The sequence below is a fragment of the Microcaecilia unicolor genome, chromosome 3, assembly GCF_901765095.1.
Source record: "Microcaecilia unicolor chromosome 3, aMicUni1.1, whole genome shotgun sequence".
Classification (NCBI taxonomy): Eukaryota; Metazoa; Chordata; class Amphibia; order Gymnophiona; family Siphonopidae; genus Microcaecilia; species Microcaecilia unicolor.
The window spans coordinates 462,651,924-462,672,442 of NC_044033.1; the positions used below are offsets into that span (position 1 = coordinate 462,651,924).

The window sequence follows — 20,519 nt, forward strand, 5'->3', positions numbered from 1 at the left end:
GCCAACCAGATGATCAATGTGGAATAATGAATTAGACGAGTAATATCTGGGGATAATCAGGTTAATACCACGTTTTTTTTCTGTTTACTATTTAATCGATCTCCTTGTCTTGTTCCACTCTCCCTATTTAGTGGTTAAGGAAGAGAATAGAATTACCTGACTGAAATAATTCCTATATATTACTTTCTCTGTATTTCAGGCAAGTTGTTTTATCACTTGTAAAAATTTTAATGGTTATAAATAAAAAAAAAAAATAAAAAAGGTTTGGACAAGTTCTTGGAGTTAAGGTCCATAGTCTACTACTGAGATAGAAATGGAGAAAGCCACTGCTTTACCTGGGATTGGTAGCATGGAATCTTGCTACTATATGGGATTCTGCCAGGTACATGTGACCTAGATTGGCCACTGTTGGAAGCAGGATACTGGGCTCTATATACTATCAGTCTGCCTCAGTATGGCTATTCTTATGTTCTTATCTCATTATTATTATTTGTATTTAGTCTTTTCACTGGTAGTTCAAAGTGGGTTACATTACAGGTAGATTTATTAAAAAGAATGACTTCATGCTAACACATATTCTTTAATGCACATTTTATGCAATTAAACCTATTTACTAATTCCACACATTATGGGTGTTAGCATGCACTAATGCAATAGCATGCACAAGTAAATCTAGCCCTAATTTTGTACCAGTGGTAATGAAGGGTGAAGTGACTTACCCAAGGTCACAAGGAGCAGCAGTGGGATTTGAACCATGGCTTCCCTAATTTTCAGGGTGCTACTCTTACCTCTAACCACTTCTCCAGAATTACTGATTACTAATGATGGCTTTTAAAAAATCTGATTTATTTTCACTAAAGACATACACTGGACCTGTAAGGAGAGGGGTTTGCTTCTATTCTCTGTTTTGTTCCTAGTTTGTTCCTAGCGGTCTTTGATTTTGTTTTCTTTACTTTTTGGTTCATTTCATTTACTTTCTGCACTCTTTTATTAGATAGCATCTGCACAATGTAAAACAGACCATTTAAAAATAACATTATATTCTATTATTTTTATATGATTTTATCCTGTATCTTAATTTTTAATGTAAATGTCAAGGTTTTTTTTGATATTTCATCAAGAACACATGGAGATTTTGCAGAAAGAAAATAGGCCAGTCATAAGAATGACAAGATCTACAACTGATAAGGAAATATTAAAAGATTAGTATTATTAAGACTAGAGATAAAAAGACAAAAACAGTAACCAATGAAAAAAGACAAAAACAGTAACCAATAAAAAGACAAAAACAGTAACCAAATACATATAGAAGGGTTGTTCACCATCTTCTCCTGTATGAACAGCAGGGGAGATTCAGGTTAGATAACAGGAAACAATTTAGGGGGGAATATTCAGTGCCCCCCCCCCAGCAGGTGGCTTGCAAGCCTCTCATGGGATACAAGGTAGGGTATCATGGGATAGGAAGCGGTGTTCTGATGTGGAGTAGGAACTGGTTACTGAACAGTAAATAGAGGGAGGGTTATATGGTCATTTCACTCAATAGAGGAGGGTGAACAGTGGAGTGAGACAGGGTTGATTTGTATTTAAGTCCTTTGCAGCTTGGGTAGTGCAGATTTAGATAAGATCATGTTGATTCGGATGTATTTCTAATTGGTAAGTCGATCAAGTCTGTCATGTAACTCGGGGCTTCTCCGTAGATGATTTTGTGAACCAAGGTGCAGATTTTGAAGGGGAGAAGATCCCCGGTTATTACCAGTACTGAGGGGAGATGGGAGGGAATGTTCTTCAGTTGAAATTGTTCAGAGGCAGGGTCAGGATTAGAACCTTGGACAATTGACATCTGATTTTTTTTCTGAACGGTTTTAGCTTCTTGAGATTTGGCTGGTGATTTTGTCTGATAGATCAGTTTCTAGAAAGTTAGTGCAAAAGGAGCCAGGAAAGCCCCAGGGCCCGGTGGCAGCTTCCCTTCTAAGATCTCCATTGCTCAACTTTATTCATCCCATCTCTGGTTTTCTCAAAACCCAGCCTCCAGGCTTCTCTGATTCTGCCAGGGGCTCACCTTGGCCTCTTCTCATCTCTTTACTACTTATTTGAGATCTATAAATGTATTCACTCTGGTGCTCCCCAGTATCTCTCCATACTCGTCCTTCCCTACACCCCTTCCCGTGCACTCTGCTCCATGGATAAATCCTTATTATCTGTTCCCTTCTCCACTACTGCCAACTCCAGACTTCGCGCCTTCTGTATCACTGCACCCTACGCCTGGAATAAACTTCCTGAGCCCCTACGTCTTGCCCCATCCTTGGCCACCTTTAAATCTAGACTGAAAGCCCATCTCTTTAACATTGCTTTTGACTCGTAACCACTTGTAACCACTCGCCTCCACCTACCCTCCTCTCTTCCTTCCCGTTCACATTAATTGATTTGATTTGCTTACTTTATTTATTTTTTGTCTATTAGATTGTAAGCTCTTTGAGCAGGGACTGTCTTTCTTCTATGTTTGTGCAGCGCTGCGTATGCCTTGTAGCGCTATAGAAATGCTAAATAGTAGTAGTAGTAGTAGGATCAGTACTGGGAATGGTGCAATATAACATATGTACAAATTATATGGAAATCGGAATGACGAGTGAGGTGATTAAATTTGAAGATTGGACTGTGAAATATTGCAGGAAGACCTTAAAATTGGAAGACTGGGCGTCCAAATGGAAGATGAAATTTAATGTGGACAAATGCAAGGCGATGCACATTGGAAAGAATAATCCGAATCATAGTTACCTGATGCTAGGGTCCACCTTGGGGGTCAGCAACCAAGAAAAAGATCTTGTTGCTGTTGTAGATAATACGCTGAAATATTCAGCTCAATATGTGATGGTGGCCAAAAAAGCAAACAGGATGCTAGGAATTATTAGGAAAGGGATGGTGAATAAGACTGAAAATACTATAATGCCTCTATATCACTCCATGGTGCGACCGTACCTTGAGTATTGTGTTCAGTTCTGGTCACCGTATCTCAAAGAAGATATAGCAGAATTAGAAAAGGTTCAAAGAAGAGTGACCAAAATGATAAAAGGGATGGAACTCTTCTTGTATGAGGAAAGGCTAAAGATGTGGAAAAGAGATGGATGAGGGGAAATATGTTTGAGGTCTACAAAATCCTAAGTGGTGTAGAACGAGTAGAAGTAAATCAAATTTTTACTCGGTCCGAAACTACAAAGACTAGGGGACACTCAAAGAAGTTGCATGGAAATACATTTAAAACAAATAGTGGAAATTTTTTCACTCAACAAATAGTTAAGCTCTGGAACTCTTTGACGGAGGATGTGGTAACAGCGGTTAGCGTATCTGGATTTTAAAAAAGTTTGGACAGCTTCCTGGAGGAAAAGTCCATAGTCTGCTACTGAGACAGACATGGGGAAGCAACTGCTTGTCCTGGGATTTGTAGTGTGGAATATTGCCACAATTTAGGTTTCTGTCAGGTACTTGTGACCTGGCTTGGCCACTGCTGGAAACAGAATACTGGGCTAGATGGACCATTGGTCTGACCAAGTGTAGCTACTCTTACATTCTTATGGCAGTGTCATCTTCATTGTGAATTGCCTAGAAGCAAAATTAAAAAGTTTTTGTCAAGAGGAAGTGACAGCAAAGGTGTTGATGATGGAGTAATGCACAAGCTACCCAGGGAGGTAAAGGAATCTGTATCTTTACAGACATATCTGAGATTTGTTTAAGTATGGCAGATAAGAAGGACTGATTAGATGTCCACTTGATTCTCCTTTCAGCAGGCACATTCTCTCTCTTTGCGAATCCCTGACATAATTTTGGCATGCTACATTGGAAAAACTGATAGCTGTTTAATTTCATAATATTGGTGGTAGTTAGCAGATTCAACAAATCAATACCGCTTTGCTTTGTCTTCTGTTGTTCAATGACATGAAAAAATTAAAATCAACAGATACAGAAATGTTCTGAATTATCAATTCAGTTTAATTACTTTTCCATATAAATCAAATTCCTTGCATGTTATGAAAGAAAACAAATTCTTACTTTATGTACTTCTTATGTTTGAAATTATTTTTCCTTTCATTTTCTAGTCTTCTAATAGACAGGATCTCCATACAATGCATTTAATTGACCTATCCTTCTGAGTCAGTTTCTGTTTTCATTTCCAACAATTGTCAGTTATCTCCATTTCATCAACATTAAGGATGCCCAGTTACTGTTTCAGCTTTTCAGTGCTTGCCTGTCTTCCTAGCCATCCTCACCACGTATTTGTATTTTAGATGTTGGACCCCTGATGTAAGAACAATTTGCTGAAAGACAGTCGTGTTGGGTCATTGTTCAGTAAACTGTTGTGATCTCAAACCTATCCTCTTGGTTGATTCCATTCTTTGCATCCCTGCTCGGCAAAATTCGCTCATTCTCCCATGCTGTTAGATTTACAGTGCCTGCCTGTCTCCCCAGCCATCCTTACACTCTATATAAATGAAGAACATGAAAACTAGCCTAGCAGTGACAGGGAGATGGAACAACTGTACAGAAATCTGAAAGGCCGAGCTACCAGAAAACATTTATTTTCAATCTACTCTCTTCAGAGACTCCGTATTGTAGTGTTCTAGTGGCCATATTGATCCTGGAGAATACTGGAATCTTTTTAATATGTGACATATCTTAAAGGGCCAATAAAACATTATGTAAGCCTCTCCTTGTGTGACATCTCAAGAGCTCATATAGAGGCCAACATAAAGATGTTTAACAAAAATTACCCCTTCCTGGACACAGTGAAGGAATTTGTGCAATATTGGGGGTACTCAAGCGCCCACTACATTGAGAGATGGCAAGATTACATCTTTTTTTTGTCCTTTCAAAGGGTACCAAATGCCAGTGATTTATGGTTCAAGATCTGGCAATTCTCACCTTCAGGATCATATTATCTTGATCATTCTTCATTCAAGGCACATTGAATTAATATAAGATGAAAAAAAAACCTATTTGGTACTGTTCTTTTCTCCACTGAGGCAAATATTTATCTTAAGATCATGTACTAAATGACTCTAGCTTGGCTGTCTAACTTACTGAGTCCACAAGGCACAGCTGATGATCCCAAAAGAGGAATGATTGAATCAGCAGAGAAAGAACATGTCATTTAAATACAAGTTACTTAAGTGCTAGGCCTTAGATCCAGAATATAAAATAACATTTTCTTGACATTGCAATAACACTTTTTTTAAAACCTAGTAAATTACATGGATTATATATTTCACATCATCAAAAAATAAAGCAATTACTGGATCAAATAATCTTATTACAAGAATACCCACAAAAAACAAAATCATTCTTAAAAAAACTATATACACTAGTAACATCTAGGATAATTTCACATCCTGTGATAGAGCTTTGTGAATTTTATTATACATCACACAAAGTGAAAATGGTCAAACACTAGACAAAGACTTCCCTGCAGGACTGTATCTCAGAACGAATTAACCAATAAGCTGATCAGTGCCCGCCAACTGCTTTATCTATCACATATTTATACAGAATTCTGGAAAACGTAACAGTCAGTAGAGCAAGGATGGTTGTAATCCTTCTTGACTGAGATTTTGAGGTGGTTTGACAGAGATACATCCAAGTTTGAAGAGCTGCGCTGAATACAAAATGATAAATAAACTTCCAATACCTTTCTAAGAGGTATACTTTCTTCACTGCATTGTCCAGGACATTTCATTTTCTTCATGGGTGACTTACTTTCAAAAGGCATTCCCTGCTCTTTAAATACAGAAAACTTATTCAAAAAGAAGATTGCCTGGGCTATTTTTTTAAGTCATTATATCTGTATTTACCATGGACTTGTCAGGATCAGACACAGCTAAAATTGAACAGCAGTATTATATTCATGGAATGAATGGGCACATTTAGGATAATGTTTCCTTTATTTTTAATAAAAAAAAAAAAAGGCAAGGAGCCCACAGTGACATAATCTATCAATATAGCAACTTGCAGTACCTGCTGCCTAGAAAAAGTTGACTTTTCTGCCTTTTCTCCTCCTCTTCCTTCTCCATTCATTGCTTTCTCGATATTTGATACCCATTTCAGTAACTCCCCAGTTTTCTCAACACATTCTTTCTTTTCCTCTTCCAACGATTTCTGGCAAGCAATATGTGTTGCAAGAAAAATACATTCAAATAAAAATGCTGAAATGTTAGAAAACATGAAAAAGATTTCTCCACTATCAATAACTGTTTTTTTTTTAGTAGGATAAGGATGACTTTTATTCAAAACAATTTAATTAGCAGAAGCTGTGTCACATGTCACCGTTATGCTGAAAAGTATGATACCCAGTTAGAGGCCATGCTAAAACCTTTCCTATAAACCATCTGTTTATCTCCTATCCCTGACAAAGCACAACAGGGCACAAGGCACTTATGTACAAAACAGTTTAGTGTTCTGGCCCATGGTCATTAGAACAACAAATTTAAATGGTTCTTTTATGTCAGAAAGCTTAAGGCGTGTTTCAGCTGCTGCCTTTGCATTAGCACCGCACTTCTGTTGTCAATGGTGGTAAGAATACACTTATAAAATATTCTGAGGTAACACAAAAGACTGACCTTTGAGGCAAGGCATTCTCTAATTATAGACAAAATGTAAGAAAAAGAAAAACCTGATGAGAAGCCATTTTCTACAAAAAATATATTACAAATTTATCATATTCACTCAGTATATGTTTAGACTATGATGATACCCTTTCACCTGTTTTTTGCTTAATCATTCCAAATTCATTTTAGCTGATCTGGAGGGATTTATGCTTATTCATAAAATATATGCTTTTTTTTCATTTACCTATGTCTCCAATTACTCAGATCCTATAAAACAATCATATTTCATGCTCTGAATCCAAGGAGTAGTGATAACGTTATTTACACCATTAAAGATTTAAAACTACGCATCTGTCTTTGGAATCTACATCTACTACATCTATACATATGTAAGTATATATGTATAGATCTATATTGACTATACATAACAAAATTATTTCAATAACATTGAGAAGATCAGCCATTTTGAGAACAACAAGGTCAGAACACAGTGAAAATGATTACTGAAGTGTTATATTACAGGCTAATGCTTTCAGCAAGACAACACAGCTCAGCGGTATATCCATAACAATAACTTCCATGAAAGCAAGAACCACTGAATCTTGTGGACCTTATTCAATCCAAAACATACTGAATGCATGCTAAGACTGCATCATCAAATAATACACAATATAACAAAGATACACTATAATTACAAAGTTATTTTGCAAATGTGGTATTATGATCAGCACTTTTATTATGAAGCAAAATATAGACTAGAAATTCCTGTACCAAGGGGCAGGTTTGCTTCCAGTAATCGTAGTCCTGTGTGGCAATCAAAGACAGTATTTTCCAGGGCTTCTTTATATGACAATTTCCTCCTCGTTTTGGGGCATGTTAAGCTCTTGAGGTATGATTTTTCATCTTTCAATTTTGTGGCTGTAATGGCATCAACAATGCCCTTCCTAATAGCATCTTCCAAAGACCACCTAGAATGAGACTTTGGGTCTATCAGCCCACCGGTCACATACTGGAATTCCAAACTTCGAATTCCAATATCTTTGTTTAGCATGTTCATGGACATGGCTTCAGCAGCTGGAACAATATTCTTGGTTACAGGGTGAATTAATCCAGTAAAGGCTAACTCACACTGCTGGATTTCCTTGGCATTTACTTGGTCAATTAATTCCTTTGATACTGCTTCAGCCACACAGAATCTTTTCCCAGTAGATGGATCCAATATACCCCCTGTGCATGCTTGAGCTTCGAGACATCTTACAGCTGTAATTCTGTCCACCAAGTTTCTACGCAAGGCTTTAAAGATTGAAATTCTTTCATTGGTGTTGGCTATCCAACACCCTGCAATTGGGCTATTCAAATCCTTCTTTGTTTTTGATCTGCTTAGTAAAATATCTGCCAGCTCAGTGATTGTGATGATATTATCCCTGTATTTACTGACCAACGTCTTGTCTATTGTACCTTGTGCTAACTCTTCATCAATATTAAACTGTCTCCCTGATATAAGGTCAGTTAAGAGGCATGAAGAATTTCCAGAAGAATCAAATAAAGTTGATTCCTCCCAATTGCATTCCAGGTCTGAAAGCTCAAGGTACATGCATTTATCAACAAGGCCTTTCTCGTATGCTTCATATTTAGACATTTCTGCTCCTATTTTAATATCTACTACAGAAATTTTATGAGCTTTTTCTGTAGAAAAGCTGCTAATTTTTCTCTTCCCAAGAGGCAAAAGATAACATTTACTGTCCACATCAAACACACACATCTTCAGTAATTCATAATAATACATGGCTTGCATATTATCTGGGTGATGAAAACCTTTTGCATTACTAGCATGTTCATACAAGAATTTTAATATTGTATGATTTAGCAGTCCTTGCTGCACAGCAGCATCTGAAGGGACTCTAATACTTCGAACAGGGTCTATCACTCCCCCTGTGGCAATCTGGGCTTCAAGAATACGTTTTCCTTTCTGTTTTTCCAGGAGCCTAGCTTCCATGGCTTGAAATACGGACATAAGTTTTCCAGAATGGAAATATCCTAGAACTGCCTTCTCTGCTGCAAGTAATTTATCTTTGAATTCCACATCAACGATTCCTTTGAAAACTGCTTCCTCAACAGAGTACTTGAAGCCTGTTGCAGGATCAATGATAAAACCTGTCTCAGATTGAGCTTCTAGAAACTCAAATGCAATTATCTTTTCAATTATTTTTTTCCTTGCTGCTGAAGAAAAAGAGAGTCTTTCCTTACTAGAGTCGAGGTACAGTCCAGCTATTGCAGTAGGTCTAGATAACAACCTGTCAAGAGCTCTCTGGATTTCTTGAACAGATTTCAGTCCTAACTGGAGCTGTTCCATGGTCTTGATATCCAGAAGTTTAGCTTCAGCTAACTGCCTGGCAGTCACCTGATGCCTGAGCCCCTGAAATTTAAATTGATCATCCACTGATGAATAATTATGTGAAACTTTATCAGAATCTCTGCAATTTTTCTGCTCCAAAAACATGTACTTCATTTTAGGCAAATCTTCTCTTCCAAATTCAAGTTTGTGCTCCTCCAACATTCCATTTTCATTATTCAGCAGTATTTCTTTTTCCTGTTTTACTGTTGTGACTTCAACGAGAAGGTCAAATTGTTTGTTCTTCATTCTCTGTAAATCGGAATATGACACAATGAGGTATAAATATGATATGGAGGCTACATTATTTTACATATTTACATTTATCTGTGCCATTTTACAAGGTGAGAAGAAAGCAGAGAATCTGTAAGAATTTTGAATAATTCTATAAGCCATGGAGGAGCATTTTCGATATGATGTCTAAATCCAATTTTGGAAGTTTTGCGAAAAATGTCAAAAAAAATCCAGTAGCGAACATGGCCATTTTCAAACCAGAAAAAGTCCAACTTTTTGTTTAGATAATGGCCATTTGATAGACATTTTTGTGCTCAGTGTGTCTGTCTTTTAAGACAATTAAAAAAAAAAAAAGGTCCAAGGGAAAAATGCTCAAAAAGAAGCCATTGGGATGTATAGGGGGCTAGCATTTTTAGTAGACTGGCCAGACATCCCAGCAGAGCATGGGGGCACCCAAGGGGGCACTGCAGTAGACTTCACATAAAAGGTCTCAGGTACACATTTCACCATTACCCCCTTATATTGTATGGTGAGCCCTCCAAAACCCACCAAGAACCTGTTATATCCAACTGTACACCACTAGAATAGACCTTATGCCTGCAGGTGTCACCACTGTGTAAGTACAGAAGGTATTTGGTGCTTTTTGGAGGGCTCATATTTTCCACTACAAGCGTACCATTTAGACTGGGATATGGGCCTGGGTTGCCTTCTTTACAGTCCACTATACTGACCACAAGGCTACTCCAGGAACCTGCTTGCTGCTCTAACAGGAATGGCCATCATATCTGAAGCCGTCATAGAGCTTGGTATGTACTGTCACTGTCTCATCTTAGGAGGCTTAGAGGGGATCACTGGCCTCTGGGGGAGTAAAGGGGGTTATGATTATTCATGGTGGAAGTTACCCACAGTAAGAACATTATCTGCAGGAGTACACCTCTGATGGTCCTAGCTTTAAATATTTAAACATTTGGCAATTTTTTGGGACATAATTTTTGAATGTGTGTTTTCTACCCTGTCCTTATTGATGTATCATTCAGAAATTCTTGTGCTTTGTGGACAAATGTTTAGAATGCTAGCATATGTGCACACATACATGTGTAAGCTAACATGCCACCTATGGGCTATTCTGCAAATAACCATTTATTTTACATAGGGATCCCTTTTACTAAGTTACATTAAGCACTAGCGCACACTTATTACAAATTTAAATGGTGTACTGTGAGATGCACTCAAGCATCCTGTGGTAAATGCTACATCAGAGCATGCTGTGTGCTAAAAGATAGTTTTTGCATGGAGGGAGTGTGTCTGTGAGGAGAGTGGGTGTTTCTGAACTAATCAGTTAATGCAGCTACATTGCCGTGTGCTGATTAGCGCAGGATTACCACATGAGCCCATACCGCCTACAAAATAGATGTCAGTAAGGGCTAACTCGGCAATTTTTTTAATGGTTGCATGCTAGTGGTGACATTAGCGCATGGTCATTAATGCAAAAAAAAAAAGTGGAAAACTGGCCATTTTTCTGCTGCAGTAAAAATGGTCTTAGAGTGCAGGAAAAACCCATGTAAGGGCATGTTAAGGTCACTTTATACCGCAGCTTAGTAAAAGGACCCCACAGTGCATATTTGCAAGGGGCGAGACATGGGCAGGAAACAGTCAGGGCTCCCATTTACATCTGCAATTTAGAGAATATGCCTGCTCAATGGGTGGCATAAGTGCATGCACCTAAATGTTCTACACATTGAAACTTGATGACACTGGTATTTTATAAAGGAACCTAGGCTCTTATCCCATGCCCTCGTGGTACCTGTATGGAGACACTCAATTACAGAATTGCCTTCTCAATGCACAGGGACTACTCATCATAATGGGCCAGATTCTATATAAGGTGCCTAAAAAAATCTGTGTGGTAAACATTTCTGCCCAAGCGTATTCTATAAGTGGTACCTAGATTTAGGCGTGGTATATAGAATACGATTATTTGGTACTCCAGCGTGTAAAACTATGTGCTTTCATTTACACCTATGAAAACATGGTATAAATCCCTGCTCATAGATTTACGCTCACTGGGCCATGTTCTACAGCTACACACATAAATTTCAGAGCGCCCAAGAAACACCCACTTCCCCGCCCACAGCCATGCCCCTTTTGAACTGCATGCATTAGAAGTTATGCACAGTACGTTACTAATACGATTAGTGAGTTGTGTGCATAAATTCTAATTATAGCCACTTAGTGCTCATTATTGCTTTTTAACTGCTGTTTTCAACACTGATTAGCTTCTCAAGCCAATTAAAATGAAAAGAACGGTGAAGAAAATCTTAGAAGAGCGACTGCGAGGGTCAAAAATTTACATCAGGCATAGATGCTGTTCAAAAACACCATCCTGGAGGCCCAGGCCAAATATATTCCATGTATTAAAAAAGGAGGACGGAAGACCAAATGACAGCCGGCGTGGTTAAAAAGTGAGGTGAAGGAAGCTATTAGAGCTAAAAGAAAACCTTTCAGAAAATGGAAGAAGGAACCGACTGAAAATAAAAAGAAACAGCATAAGGAATGTCAAGTCAAATGCAAAGCGCTGATAAGGAAGGCTAAGAGGGACTTTGAAAAAAAGATTGCGTTGGAGGCAAAAACACATAGAGGCATATTTTCAAAGCACTTTGGGAGGCTAAGTTCCATAGGTTTCTATGGAACTTTGAGAGGCTAAGTGCTTTGAAAATGAGCCTGATAATAACATTTTTTTTAGGTATATTAAAAGCAGGAAGCCAGCAAAAGAATCGGTTGGACTGCTAGGTGACTGAGGAGTAAAAGGGGCGATCAGGGAAGACAAAGCTGTAGCGGAGAGATTAAATGAATTCTTTGCTTCGGTCTTCAACGAGGAAGATTTGGGTGGGATAACGGTGCTGGAAATGGTATTCAAAGCTGACAAGTCGGAGAAACTTAATGAATTCTCTGTAAACCTGGAGGATGTAATGGGGCAGTTCTACAAACTGAAGAGTAGCAAATCTCCTGGACCAGATGGTATTCATCCCAGAGTACTGATAGAACTGAAAAATGAGCTTGCAGAGCTATTGTTAGTAATATGTAATTTATCCTTAAAATTGAGCGTGGTACCGGAAGATTGGAGGGTGGCCAATGTAACGCCGAGTTTTAAAAAAGGTTCCAGAGGTATCCGGGAAATTATAGACCTTGGTAAGTCTGACTCGGTGCCAGGCAAAATGGTAGAGACTATTATTAAGAACAAAACTACAGAGCATATTCAAAAGCACGGATTAATGAGACAAAGTCAACATGGATTTAGTGAAGGGAAATCTTGCCTCACCAATCTACTACATTGCTTTGAAGGGGTGAACAAACATGTGGATAAAGGTGAGTCGGTTGATATTGTTTATCTAGATTTTCAGAAGGCGTTTGACAAAGTACCTCATGAGAAATTGGAGAGTCATGGGATAGGAAGTAGTGTTCTATTGTGGATTAAAAACTGGTTAAAATGTAGAAAACAGAGAGTAGAGTTAAATGGTCAGTATTCTCAATGGAGAAAGGTAGTTAGTGGGGTTCCCCAGGGGTCTGTGCTGGGACCACTGCTTTTTAACATATTTATAAATGACCTAGAGATGGGAGTAACTAGTGAGGTAATTAAATTTGCTGATGACACAATTATTCAAAGTCGTTAAATTGCGGGAGGATTGTGAAAAATTACAAGAAGACCTTACGTTACTGGGAGACTGGGATTCTAAATGGCAGATGACATTTAATGTGAGCAAGTGCAAAGTGACGCATGTGGGAAAGAGGAACCCGAATTATAGCTACGTCATGCAAGGTTCCACGTTAGGAGTCATAGACCAAGAAAGGGATCTAGGTGTCGTCGTTGACGATACGTAGAAACGTTCTGCTCAGTGTGTTGCTGCGGCTAAGAAAGTAAATAGAATGTTAGGTATTATTAGGAAAGCAATGGAAAACAAAAATGAGGATGTTATAATGCCTTTGTATCGCTCCATGGTGCGACCGCTCCTTGAATATTGTGTTCAATTCTGGTCACTGCATCTCAAAAAAGATAAAGAGAGGCATTTTCGAATGGGGCCGGCCATCTCTAAGGGCGCCCATATCCGAGGATGGTGCCGCAAAGGGGCGGGGCCAACCGTATTTTCGAACGAGATGGCCAGCCATCTTTCGTTTCGATAATACGGTTGGGGCCGACCAAATATCAGAGATGGCCGGGTTTGAGATGGACGGCCTCGGTTTTTGCCGATAATGGAAACCGAGGCCGCCATCTCAAACCCGGACAAATTCAAGGCATTTGGTCGTGGGAGGAGCCAGCATTTGTAGTGCACTGGTCCCCCTGACATGCCAGGACACCAACCGGGCACCCTAAGGGGAACTTCTAAAAATTAAAAAAAAAAAAAACATTAAAATAGCTCACAGGTGCATAGCTCCCTTACTTTGGGTGCTGAGCCCCCCAACCCCCCCTCCAAAACCCACTCCCCACAACTCTATACAATTACCATAACCCTTATGGGTGAAGGGGGCACCTACATGTGGGTACAGTGGGTTTGGGGTTTGGGGGGGGGTTGAAAGGCTCCCATTTACCACCACAAGTGTAACAGGTAGGGGGGGGATGGGCCTGGGTCCACCTGCCTGAAGTCCACTGCACCCACTAAAATGTGCTCCAGGGACCTGCATACTGCTGTCAGGGAGCTGGGTATGACATTTGAGGCTGGCAAAAAAAGTTTTTAAAGTTGTTTTTTGAGGGTGGGAGGGGGTTAGTGACCACTGGGGGAGTCAGGGGAGGTGATCCCCGATTCCCTCCTGTGGTCATCTGGTTAGTTCGGGCACTTTTTTTGGACTTGGACCTGAATAAAAAGGGACCAAGTAAAGTCGGCCAAATGCTCGTCAGAGCCGGCTTTCTTTTTTCCATTATCGGGCGAAGCAGGCCATCTCATACCACACCTCCATCCCGCCCCATCCTACCTTCTGTACCCTGCCGACATGCCCCCTTGAACTTTGGCCGGCTCCGCGCCGGACTGCAGTTGAGGCCAGCCAAAATCGGCTTTTGATTATGCCGATTTCGCCAGCCTTGAGAGACGGCTGGCCATCTCACAATTTGTGTCGGAAGATGGTTGGCCTTCTCTTTCGGAAATAAGCTGGATAGTGGAATTAGAAAAGGTGCAGAGAAGGGCAACGAAAATGATAAAGGGAATGGGATGACTTCCCTATGAGGAAAGGCTAAAGCGGCCAAGGCTCTTCAGCTTGGAGAAAAGGCAGCTAAGGGGAGATATGATAGAGGTCTATAAAATAATGAGTGGAGTGGAACGGGTAGATTTGAAGCGACTGTTTATGCTTTCCAAAAATACTAGGAATAGGGGGCATAAGATGAAGCTACAATGTAGTACATTTAAAACGAATCAGAGAAAATATTTCTTCAGTCAACGTGTAATTAAATTCTGGAATTTGTTGCCAGAGAATGTGGTAAAGGCGGTTAGCTTAGCAGAGTTTTAAAAAGGTTTGGCCAGCTTCCTAAAGAAAAAGTCCATAGACCATTATTAAATGGACTTGGGGAAAATCCACTATTTCTGGGATAAGCAGTATAAAATGTTTTATACTTTTTGGGGATCTTGCCAGGTATTTGTGACCTGGATTGGCCACTGTTGGAAACAGGATGCTGGGCTTGATGGACCTTTGGTCTTTCCCAGTATGGCAATACTTATGTGTGTTGCTATAGAATATGTCTGGATTTTAGCGCGGATCTCTAGGCGCGCTATATAGAATCCAGCAGAATATGGCAGTATGGCCAAGCCCTTTGAAATTCTTAAGTATAAAAGCAAGACAATCTGAGAGAAAAGATTCCATCACCAGAGATGTGAATAATCAATGAATGTGTACCTCCAAAGGAAGTTCAAGTTTCAGCAGCTCCTTTTCAAGATTTTCTTCTTGATCTCTCAGTGCTCGCCTGGCACTTTGAAGATTTTTCTCTCTTATTGTTTCAAATTCTGAAAGTCTTCTGAACCGGTCAACATCATCAACTGATATCTGAACCTCGCTACTTGTTTGAGAAACATATTCTGCAAAGGATGGTTTGTTTTCACTATCTTCCCGTGATTGTTTCATTCTTGACAAATGGAACTGCAGTTCCTCAGGACAATTGCCATCTATCTGTACCTTCTTTTCTTCAGTTCGCTCAGATTTAAACAATGGAACACTTGTTTCTTTCTGTGTCTCCAACTTACGCCTCATCACAGGAGACTTCATTGGTCCTTCAAAAAACTGCCCAAAATCACATGGGGAACTTACTGGTGAATATTTAAACTCATTAGCCTTCTGAAGATCTAGTCTTAATAAAGGACTCGTCATATTACTGTTCTGTTGAATCTCATTCTGAAGCAACTGCAGCTGGTGTATGTGACCTTTTCTCTGTAAATCCACTCTGTGTTTCAAATTTTCGACAATGCGCTTCTGAACCTCCAATTCCTCCTCCAGTTTTCGACACTTCTGGGAAAGATCTGTTTCTGTTTGTTTTCCCTGTTGCATCTGTTCACGACATCTCTTTATTCTTTCCTGAAGGTCTGCAATTTCTATTTGGTGCAACTTAACTTTCTCTTCAGCTATACTCCTATCTTGCTGAACAGTAACAAATTCAAGTTTCAGTTGTGTGACATCTTTCTCAGAGGTCAAGCTGGATTCCATCATTTTTTCAAGTTTCTTCCTAAATTCATCTGCTGATTGTTTGTACCTCAGTGAGTCTTCCTGAAGTAGTAAAACCTTTTTTTGGGTCAGCTGCTCTTCTATCACCCTTTTCTGCAGTTCCTCCTGCGTCTTCTTCAGTTTATTATTGAGCTCTTGTAGTTGATTCTCATGCAGCTGGAATTTTTGCTCACTCATCTTCTTTTCAACAGCAGAACTATTCAGGTCAGCTTTTAAGTTCCTAATCTCTTTTTCAGAAGTTAAGATCACAACACTCTGTTTATCATACTTCTGCTTAAATTCACTGGCCACATTCTGGGATTTTCTTAAGTCCTCTTCAAATCTGTATACTTTATTTTGTAATTCTTGTTCAGTCTTTGTCTGCATCTGCAATTGTTCCCTTGTGATTCTTAGTTGTTCTTTAAAAGTGTCAAGTTGGGCTTGTAAAACATTATTATTTTGCTGTATTGTATTTTTCTCTATGGCCACCTTCTCTGAATCTGATTTGATTTTTCTAACGAGTGTATCTGTCTCATTATTCAACTTGGTAAGCTCCTCCAATTTTTCTTTCAGAGTTTCTGACCACTTGTTACTTTTTTCCAAGTCCACTTGAAGTTTTTGAATTTGTTGTTCATGTTCTTTTTCAGCTTTTCTACAATGTACCAATTGTTCATTACTTTTCTTCAACTGTTCCCGCAAACCGTCAGCATCTCCTTTGTAAGACTGTGTTCTCTGCACCATGGTCATTTTCTCCTGCCGAAAAGAACTGATTTCTGAATTTAAATTTTTAATATTAATTTCAGCTTTTGTTTGAGATCTAGTAAACTCATCCACTTTCCTCTTTAACTCTCCTACTTCATTTTTTTTCTTTGCTATTTCTTCCTCCATAAACAATATTTTCTGATGACTACTTTGGTCAGACTTTTCTCTTTGCAGGAGCTGCTCCTGCTGAGTTTTAACCTTCTCTCTTAAATCAATCAACTCAGTTGTCTGCATCTGTATTTTTTGACCCAATGAAAGCTTCTCCTGTTGAAGGGATTGTAATTCTTCCTGAAAATTCATTTTAATCTCAAAATCAGTTACCTCCTTCCTATCAAGTCCCCTCAGTTGCAGCATATAACTTTGTTCTGTCAGAGTTTTGTACTCCGATTCCACATTCATTTGTTTCATTTTGTTATTGGTATCTTCCAATTGGTTCTTCAGTTGATAAGCCTTCTCTTCTGCTTCAGTTTTTTGTAGCTGAACAGAATTCACTTCCAGTTTTAATTCTTTTATTTCTTTTTCAGCTTTCCTTTTGGCTTCAGTCAGTTCATCAATTTGTTGTTGTAGAACCTCGATTTTTTGTAAATCTTGATCATTTGGAAAGCCTTTAATTTGTGAATCAATTTTATAATAAACTTCATGCGCTGATGTTCGTGTTGGCAGCAGAGTTTCCGTGTTCATATTCAATGAATATCTTGCTTCAGAAATTTGCCTTCTAGAACCAACTTCAATCTTGTCTTGAAGTTGCGTTTCAGATAGCATCCTCTGGAACTCAAGATCTTGTTCCATCTGTTTTATCTGTTTCAAAAGCTCCTCCTCAATCTCTGCTTTTTTCCTTAGCTCTCCCATCAGTGTGTTTTTCTGATTTTCTAAATCTTGAAGATTTGTGTCTTTCTTTTTAAGGTGTTCTTCCAACTTCCTTCTAGAAATGGTGCTTTCTTCTATCTGAGTCCTGAAGACCCTGAGTTTATCCTCTACTGCTGTCCGTTTGGCCTCTGCCTGCAAAGTAAGCTGTTTTACATGTTCTAACTGTTGCTCTGCTGAGGCTTTTTGTTTCACTGTATTCTCAAGCTCTATGCGAAACTGGTTTGACTCATACTCAGCCTTTGTTTTCTGGAAGCTTATGTCATCTATAATCTTCTGCTGCTTCTTCAGCTCACTCTCAGCACTGGCTTTCACTCTGGGAAGCTCCTGCTCTACCAGCTGCTTTTGCTTTTTTACCTCGTCTAACCTTTTCTCAAGCTCATGTATCTTTTCCATTAGTTTCTTAGTCTCCACTGCTGACGTCTTTTGTTGCTCCAGCAAATCTGGATATGCTGCACTTGCAGAGGCCTCCTTAACCTTTCTAATCTACAGTAAAATAAAACAGGACAGATTCAAAGTTTTTTTTTTTTTTAATGCACCATTTAGACACAACTGGTGTAACCTTTTTAGAGAAATAGTTCGAATGACTTACCATACTCAGTACTTCAAAAGAGCAAGACCAGGGATTACCCACCACCTCTTTCTCACCATAAGCTTTGTAAAACCAACAACCAATTATAGAAAAGGCAATGCAGACAACACCCTTACATAGGACTCCATGGAGCAGTAGGAGAGCAGGAAAACCTTATTGCTTTTTAGGAGTTAATAATGAAAAGAACCAGGAAGTGGCTTGCACCACATCTTGGTGAGATATGCATGAAAATAAATGTGTTTTTAAAAACTCCATGTGATTAGAAAAAAAATGCAATGACTGAACTAAAACCCAGTATTTTTGGAGTCGTTAGAGCAATAAGAAAAATATTTCAGGGATATGAAACATTGATAGGTTGTTTATTTGTAGATGAGAAAGGACTGGAATGCATATTTAACATCAGCATTTTATTCTTCTAGAACCTGATTCGCTGAAGACATTTGTATCTATTAGGAAGAAAAGCTTAGTAAATCAGTCTGTTGATATTCTTACCTGAATCCATTACAGTTATTTAAGTTACGGAAGTTACTAATGCAAAGGCAGCTCTTCGCCCTGTGTTTTCACTTTTAGAGATTTTAAGTACAGAACAACTACCATTGTGTGGTTAAATGAATTGGGAAACATAAAAGTCTACTTTCTGAACCAGCCTTTTATTATATAGTCATAAATACACATTACAAGTAAAAATCCTATTATAAAAGATTTTTTTCCCAGTGTGTAAATGTGAAAATTAAGAATGAAGCATCTCATTGTGATTTTATGGATCTTACATGGTAAAGATCTATGAACAAATTGCTTGTGTTAAATCTGATATTTATTCCTCCCAGAAAAGATACACTTAAAAGATTGCACCTAGGAATGCATCAGACACTAACATCAAAGGTTCAGATAAACTTTCCAGAGCCAACACTTACAACTTATGTAACTAAGGGGTCGTTTTACAAAGCCGCCGTAAAAAGTGGCCTGCAGTAGTGTGGACTAGTCTTTTAGGTGAACGCTGGGCCATTTTTTACCATGGATGGGAAAAAGGCTATTTTTTAATGGGCCGGGAAATGGGCCTACGCTAATATTAAAACTAGCGCGTGCCTATTTATGGCCTGAGCCCTTACCGCCACCCATTTACCTAGCGGTAAGGGCGCACATGCCATACAGTAACAATGCAGCATGCGCCGTGGAATTACCACAGGGTGCACGTGCTACCCCAGTGATAGTGCCAATTGAGCGAGCACTACCCACGCATTAGCCTTCCCACACCTTTGTAAAAGGGCCCCTAAATATAAAATGGTAGACAACTTGGAACATATTAGAGAACAGTGACTTTTTACCGGTCTTGGATTGTTCAACAGATAGCCAGTGATAGGACCATAAAAAGAATACATCAACCAATCTTATTTCATATCCTGATCTGGAACGCTCTTATATTTTTTGATTGGATGTCCGTGGTTAATGTATTTATGGATCAAGTTCTGGTCAACCCTGCAGGTATTCAGTTCAATTCAATTCTAGTTGATAAGTTTAGAGCAAATCCAGGTTGTTCAGCTATTACTTCAGCAAAGCTTTCAGTGCATTTATTCAATCCTTATTTTAAAATTTTTTTTCAATAAAATGGAGATGTTTTTTGTTGTAACATATACCTTTCATAATAGCATTCTTACATATCGTAAGTGACTGAAATGGGGTGGAGTGGAACTCTGGCTTTTATTTTTGGCTTTATTTATTTATTTATAAAGCTTTATTTACCACCTTTTTGAGGAAATTCACTTAAGGCAATGTTCAGAATATCCTGGACAAAGGCAATACATGATTATAGTAGTAAAAAACATTAAAACAACAGTACGTGCCATAACATACAGGCCAGTTCTCAAAACAAAATGTCGGAGCTAGAGACAATTAGTTTCGGACTAGCTCCGCAATTAATGAGCTCAGAATGCTCAGAAGGCTCTAGCACAAGAGACTATGTGCACGCCAAAGATAAGCACAAACAGCATGCACGTGCAGTCAAACGGATGTTAATGAGGTCACTTCCTATTCCCTATCAATGCTCAAAGAACAGCGCACAATACAAAACTGCCCTTACCACTGAAAACCTAATGCCAGTTCAGAGGAGGCATTAGGGTGTTGAAGACAGAATTTCTCACCAGTCTTTCTTTCTTTTGGAAGTGGAAGGAAGCCCATGCAAGCCTGTAAGCACCGGTACTAAGAAATAAATGTGCGCGAGTCCCAGTAAACCCAAAAGTGAAAGCACACATTGGCGCCTGTTTCCTGCTCTTAAATATAAGCTTTCCAAGTTAAAAAAAAATGAACAGCTTATATTGAAAAGGTGTAGAAAACAGACGCTAATGTATGATTCGCTTTTGGGTTTGCCTCGTGCATGGACACAAGAGCTGAGCTTACCCCCTTGCTTTTG

The 20,519-nt window shown here is 38.9% G+C and overlaps 1 protein-coding gene across 3 annotated transcripts in view; it reads right to left on the reverse strand.

The window, feature by feature from the left end:
- DST (dystonin) overlaps nt 1–20,519 on the reverse strand; it is a 509,263-nt gene that overhangs the window by 408,761 nt on the left and 79,983 nt on the right. For 2 of the 3 annotated variants that reach the window (XM_030198986.1, XM_030198985.1), the window contains exon 23: nt 6,004–6,144. In XM_030198986.1, the coding sequence (XP_030054846.1) occupies nt 6,004–6,144 (141 nt within the window). Of the gene's footprint in view, nt 1–6,003; nt 9,238–15,096; nt 18,007–20,519 lie in introns of those variants that run through there. The other variant, XM_030198987.1, reaches the window with a different exon arrangement.